Source organism: Arachis ipaensis, chromosome B04 (assembly GCF_000816755.2).
Source record: "Arachis ipaensis cultivar K30076 chromosome B04, Araip1.1, whole genome shotgun sequence".
Classification (NCBI taxonomy): Eukaryota; Viridiplantae; Streptophyta; class Magnoliopsida; order Fabales; family Fabaceae; genus Arachis; species Arachis ipaensis.
The window spans coordinates 121361791-121367623 of NC_029788.2; the positions used below are offsets into that span (position 1 = coordinate 121361791).

The following is a 5833-nucleotide window of genomic DNA, read 5'->3' on the forward strand; positions in this document are numbered from 1 at the left end:
TAACAACCAAACCATTATACTCCATAATTATCACAGAACATAAACTCAAAATCCAACATACTCTGTAATGGTGACATTCAGCATTGTACTTAACTAATTCAAAATTTCATAAATCTAATCAACATAAGAAAGAGAATACAAGCTCACCTTCCTCAATGAACATGTTCAACGATCGTAACATGCACTTCCCCCAGTCTTGCGCGCCAATCGTTGCTGCTGTTTCGGGAGCGACGCCTCAACAGAGTCACCCAATGCTAGCGTTGGTGATCGAATTCTTCAGGTGCTCTGGGAGATTAGGTGTGATGCATTGACAGTCACCTTCTCTGTAACAGTTTGAAGAATGTGTGGGGTTTGGTTTCTATTTGAATAGAAACGGGTTGAAGTAGAGAAGAAGAAGCCTGACCTTGTGTCTCCCAATAAAATCAACGTTTGGTGCCAAGCCCTAAACGACGCTGTTTTCATGAGGTGGCTGGGGACTAATTTGTCCTTCTATGACACCTGTACTTATTGGTGGACACGCTGGCGACTTACTGTGCCACTTCAGCTTTTTCCGGTGGCATAAAATGGAGAAATGGGTCTGGGGATTGTTTTGGCCGCCGAAGAGAAACCATGGGGACTAATTTGGGTATTAATTTTCTTCGGGGACTAAAACGTCCGATTTTAAAATCTTCGGGACTGATTTGGGTAATTACTCAATAAACTATAAATGAATTTTTATTTATTTTTTATCCTTTTAAATATGGATTGATATAGATACCAAACAAGTAACAACACATAGTATACAAACATATTAATATGTTGATATTGATTGTGTTATCTTTTGTTTTTTTTTTCTTGTTCATTTAAATTGAGAAAGTATTTTGTACTAGTGACTAATTTATTATCTCATTTTGCATCATAAATTATATCTAAGAATTGATATTTGATTGTTATTAATATATTTTTGAAAATATGTATTTAACTTTTAATTTTATTTCTATAATTTTATATTTTTATTTAATTATAATTGGGTCAACTGGATAAATCAATAATTCACCGGTTAAACTAGTAACTCAATGACCCAGTCGTATGACTGGATTAATTACCAGTTCGATTTTAATAACCATGATATATCTATTAAGCAGGTCTTTTATTTTTCTTATTTTTTTTGTTTAGCTTATTTAAGTGACTAAAAAAAAAGGTCAAAACTCAATCTCTATATTATTTATTTTTTAAAAAATAATTTTTGGCCATTAACAAAAAAAATCATAAAATAATTTTAACTCGACGTAAAATCACCAAATTTTAATAATATAAATGTTTCACTTTTATAATCATGTTACAAAAAAAATTGCAGTAAGGCTTCACTATTTCTGTGCTAAGAATCAACTTTATACATGCAATCAACTATTTAAATTTATACTGAAAAATCTTTGTTAAGGACCATTTTTCTAGTTTACTCTTCTTTTCACTTGGATGAGAGGCTATTTATCCTTAGAACTATAAGAATAAAATGTAATAATCACCTTTTTCATTGTACCAAGAAGCCTGCTTTCTCCTTTATTTCCAACACAAACATGGAAACTATAAGCACATCAAGATAATCATATCAAGATAAGAATAGCATATCAAGCACGAAGGGAGAAGGAAGTGAGAATATAAACATGTAAAAAAGCATCACAACTTACATCCAGGAAAAAGGTAAGACTTGCTTAGTAGGCATAAGATTCAATTTAATTATTTATATATTATTTAATTATTAAATCTATTTTTTATTTTATAAATTATTATTTTTTATTCCTCTATTATGCTTATTAACCATTAGAAATAAAAATAACGAAAACAATCGATTAAATTTCGCACGGTAATATAGGTTTTTTCAAAATTCACTCGATTGAAATTGTTACACAATCGATTGAATTTCACAAAGCAACAAGAATATTTTCTTATTTAATCGATTGGTATGATAATACAATCGATTGAAATTTGTATGTGATTAAAATTTTTTATCTATTCAATCGATTGGTATGATATATAAATTAAAAAACTCATATTTTTACGATGAAGTAATGTCATTTTTATTTATTATTTCAACAACTATGTCATATAAATATTATGTCTTGTCAATTATATTTTATTTTATATAATTAATTTGTTTATAAAAAAATATTTTATTTGCATTCTATTTATATGTTTGCATATATTAATGTTATTTCCATTCTTTAGATGCTTGTGACATAAATTGATATTTTTTAATCTTTACATAGAATTTTTTTTATTTCTTATCAATTTTTAGAATAATGTATTTTGTATTGATTAACCCTTGGAATAGAATTCTGTATGGAATTCAAATTCTATTTTTTATTTTGGTATAAAAAAATAGCACTGATTTCACTTCTAATGAGATTTCAATTCTCACGTTAAGGCTATATACAAATCAAACTAACATAGGTCTGATTTCTAATTCCATTTATTTTTGTGTTCGAAAATTTGTAACTTTTACTATTATTTAATCGTGACTAATTGAACAGTTTTAACATATTAAAAATTATACTTCAAATAATATCTATATACTTTTTAATACATGACGCAGACGACCTTAACTAATAAAACAAGAATTGCAAAATAAAAAATTTTATTCATTAACCTCGATTTTGGAATCAAAACAATGGATTATTTTTTAAATAATATTAGATGAAAAAGACTCTTTCACGAACTAATTGATTACTATAATGAATAAATTAATTGAATTTTTGTAGATTGTGATTACTATAACCGTGATGATCGCATAACTATGAATAAAAATTGGATATTGAAAAGATGAATAAATAATAAAAAAAATAGATATTAAGAAGATGGACAAAAATGAACAAAAACGATGAACAAATTAATAATAAGGAAATTGATGAACGATTACAATGATAGAATTGGATAATTGAAAAACAAATTGATGATAGATTATTCACCAATTATTAATGTATTGAAAAAGATAAAATTATGATATTTAAATCAAAATAAAAACTTAAAAAATTGAAGATAGAATTTTAAAGATAAGATAAATAGATAGGACTCGAATCCGCGACCTCTTAAATGAGTATGGGGAGATTATGTCATTTGAGCTATAACTCATTGGCCTTTTCTTTCTTGTTAATATATAATGTTTTGTAATCACATATAATTAAATATGTATATATTTAGGCATTAAAAATAAAAAAAATATAGGTAACTAACAATATTTTTGAACAATATGTGAACAATGTGAATTAATAGAGTTAAAAGAGAAAATTATCTTAAATTTAATTAGTAGTATTAAATTAGGATTATATATATAGACAACAAGTTATTCTTATTTCTTTAATGCAGACACTTGAATATCATGTATAGCGGAAAAAATAATGGTATGGATATTTGTTTATCACTAAAACAGTAAAACTCGAAACCAAAATAACAAAATTAATAAATGTTGGTATATAGCAACCCATTTTACATGATTTCGTTTTTTTTACCCCCGAGCGCTAAGATGAGTTTGATGTCAATCTGTTTTTTCCTCTGTTCTCAACAATATCTACTATTTTCATAATAGAATCTATCCGTAGCGACGCGCATGGCGTTGCTATAGCCAAAACTATAGAGAGACAAATAGGGAGGAACCACGAGAAACGTTATCCATGGCAAATGCACACGCATTAGAGGAAGAGGAAGAAGAAGGAGAGGGACACGAAGCGGTGGAGGAAATCCAACGCGTCATTGAATCGGTTGCGCAATTCGGACAGTATAGAAAGACACAGAGAAAAGAATGTCACAACTTGGTGCGGCGGTTCAAACTCATGCTGCCTATCGTGGAAGAGCTCCGAGATATTCCGGAGCCCTTCCACGAAAACGGCATCGTTTGGTTGAAGAAACTTAGGGATGCACTCTTGTTTGCCAAGGAACTCTTGAGGTTATGTAGCCAAGGAAGCAAAATTCTCCTTGTAAGAACCTTCTCTTATGACAACATTAAAAAATAAAAAATAAAAAAATAAATACGAAATGTTCAAATATAAATTGGATAATGTATATTTGATTGATTATTTATAATTTGGTTTAATTTGTGTTTAAGGCAATGGAGACGGAGGCATATATGATAAAATTTCAAGGTGTTTATGAGAAATTGAGTCAAGCATTTGAAGATGTGCCTTGTGAGGAATTAGGAATCTCAGATGAAGTCAGAGAACAGGTAGGTCTGTTTTCATTTTTCTCATCTCCAAATTTAATTAATTTGTCGGATGATTACTTACGTGAAAATGTTCGAACAAAATAGTTGAGATGTATACACGTATTATGTCAAACAGTTTAATAAAATAAATATATATCAAATTATCTAATAATTCTTAACTATCATCTTCGTATAATATTTTCATAGTGAATAATCAAGTGTTTCTGAAAATAATTAATGAACATTTTATGAACAACCACCATGATTTGCATAGAAAAATAACTGGGAGTTCTATTATGCAGATTGAGCTGATGCACACTCAGCTGAAGCGGGCGAGGAGGAGGACGGATACGCAGGACATGGAGCTTGCAATGGATATGATGGTGGTGTTATCCGGCGACGAGCAACGGAGCGCCGACAGCGCCATCATTGAGAGGCTAGCAAAGAAACTAGAGCTTCAAAGGGTTGAGGATCTTAAGATAGAAACCTTGGCGATCAAGCAACTGGCTGATGAAAGAAAAGGGCAACAAGTAGATAGCACCAAGAAAATAATTGGCCTCCTTAACAAGTTAAAGAGAATTGCTGGCATGGAAGAAACAAGTGTTCTTGATGATCCTGTCCTGCCTAGGGTGCTTGTGAAGAGCATATCTTTGGTTATTCCTCATGAGTTTCTTTGTCCTATAACCCTTGAAATCATGACAGATCCTGTTATTATTGCAAGTGGACAGGTAATAATAGAAAGAAAGTACTTGCTTTTAGTTAGAATTATTTTTATATTTAAATTATTTAATCTTTCTCTAATTTAATAAGAAAAAGTGTTATATGAATTCTTAATTTTAGCATATTAACAAAGGAAGAAAGAAGAAAGTAAAACAAAATATATTTGGATATGTGGAACTTAGTTCCCTTCTTCAGGTCAAGTAGCCTTAAACTTTAGAATAGAAAAGGACAAAAATAATGTATACATCAAATTATGAATTCATATTATGTTGAGTACTTGTATTAAAAATGGGTGAAATGGGAGATAACAATGACCCATAACAATAAAGTATTAGAAAGGGAAGATTGTTAGGATTTTCATTTTAATTAATGGGTTAAATACTTAAGGTTTTTTAATTAACTTGTTAATATAAATCTTCAATCTTTTAATCTTAGACATTGATTAGGTAACCCCTAGATGAAGATCAGAGTAAAAACTACATTCTTTTGATTGCTGTAAGTTCATATTCTTTTGTTGAATTCCATTTGACAATTAAGTACAAAACATAATATGGATGTTAACTGTATTAAGTACTAGTTGAAAAAATGAAATTTGATGCCTTTTCTACATATATATGATGCTAACAAAACTTTTACTACCTTTTCTTCTTTGTTTGTGTTTTTCTTATCAATATGTTTCTCCACCAAAGACATATGAAAGGGAAAGCATAGTGAAATGGTTTGAATCCAAACATAATACCTGCCCAAAGACAAGGCAAACCCTTGATCACTTGCAACTAGCACCAAATTGTGCCTTAAAGAGCATAATTGAAGAATGGTGTGAAAAAAACCACTTCAAACTACCAAAGAAGTTCAAATCTTCAAGCCAAAACAATGGTCCAATTATCAACATACAAGAAATCCCACCTTTGGTTGAAAGCCTATCATCAATTCATTTAG

General features: G+C 29.6%; 1 protein-coding gene across 1 annotated transcript in view; it reads left to right on the forward strand.

Moving 5' to 3' along the window:
* The window catches only part of LOC107638076 (U-box domain-containing protein 15), a 3272-nt gene continuing 932 nt past the window's right edge, over positions 3494–5833 (forward strand). Inside the window, exons 1-4 of the mRNA XM_016341250.2 lie at positions 3494–3950; positions 4079–4195; positions 4477–4902; positions 5584–5833. The exon at positions 5584–5833 is cut by the window's right edge and continues 932 nt beyond it. Coding sequence (XP_016196736.1) covers positions 3648–3950; positions 4079–4195; positions 4477–4902; positions 5584–5833 — 1096 coding nt within the window. The 5' untranslated portion in view covers positions 3494–3647. The remainder of the gene's footprint in view (positions 3951–4078; positions 4196–4476; positions 4903–5583) is intronic.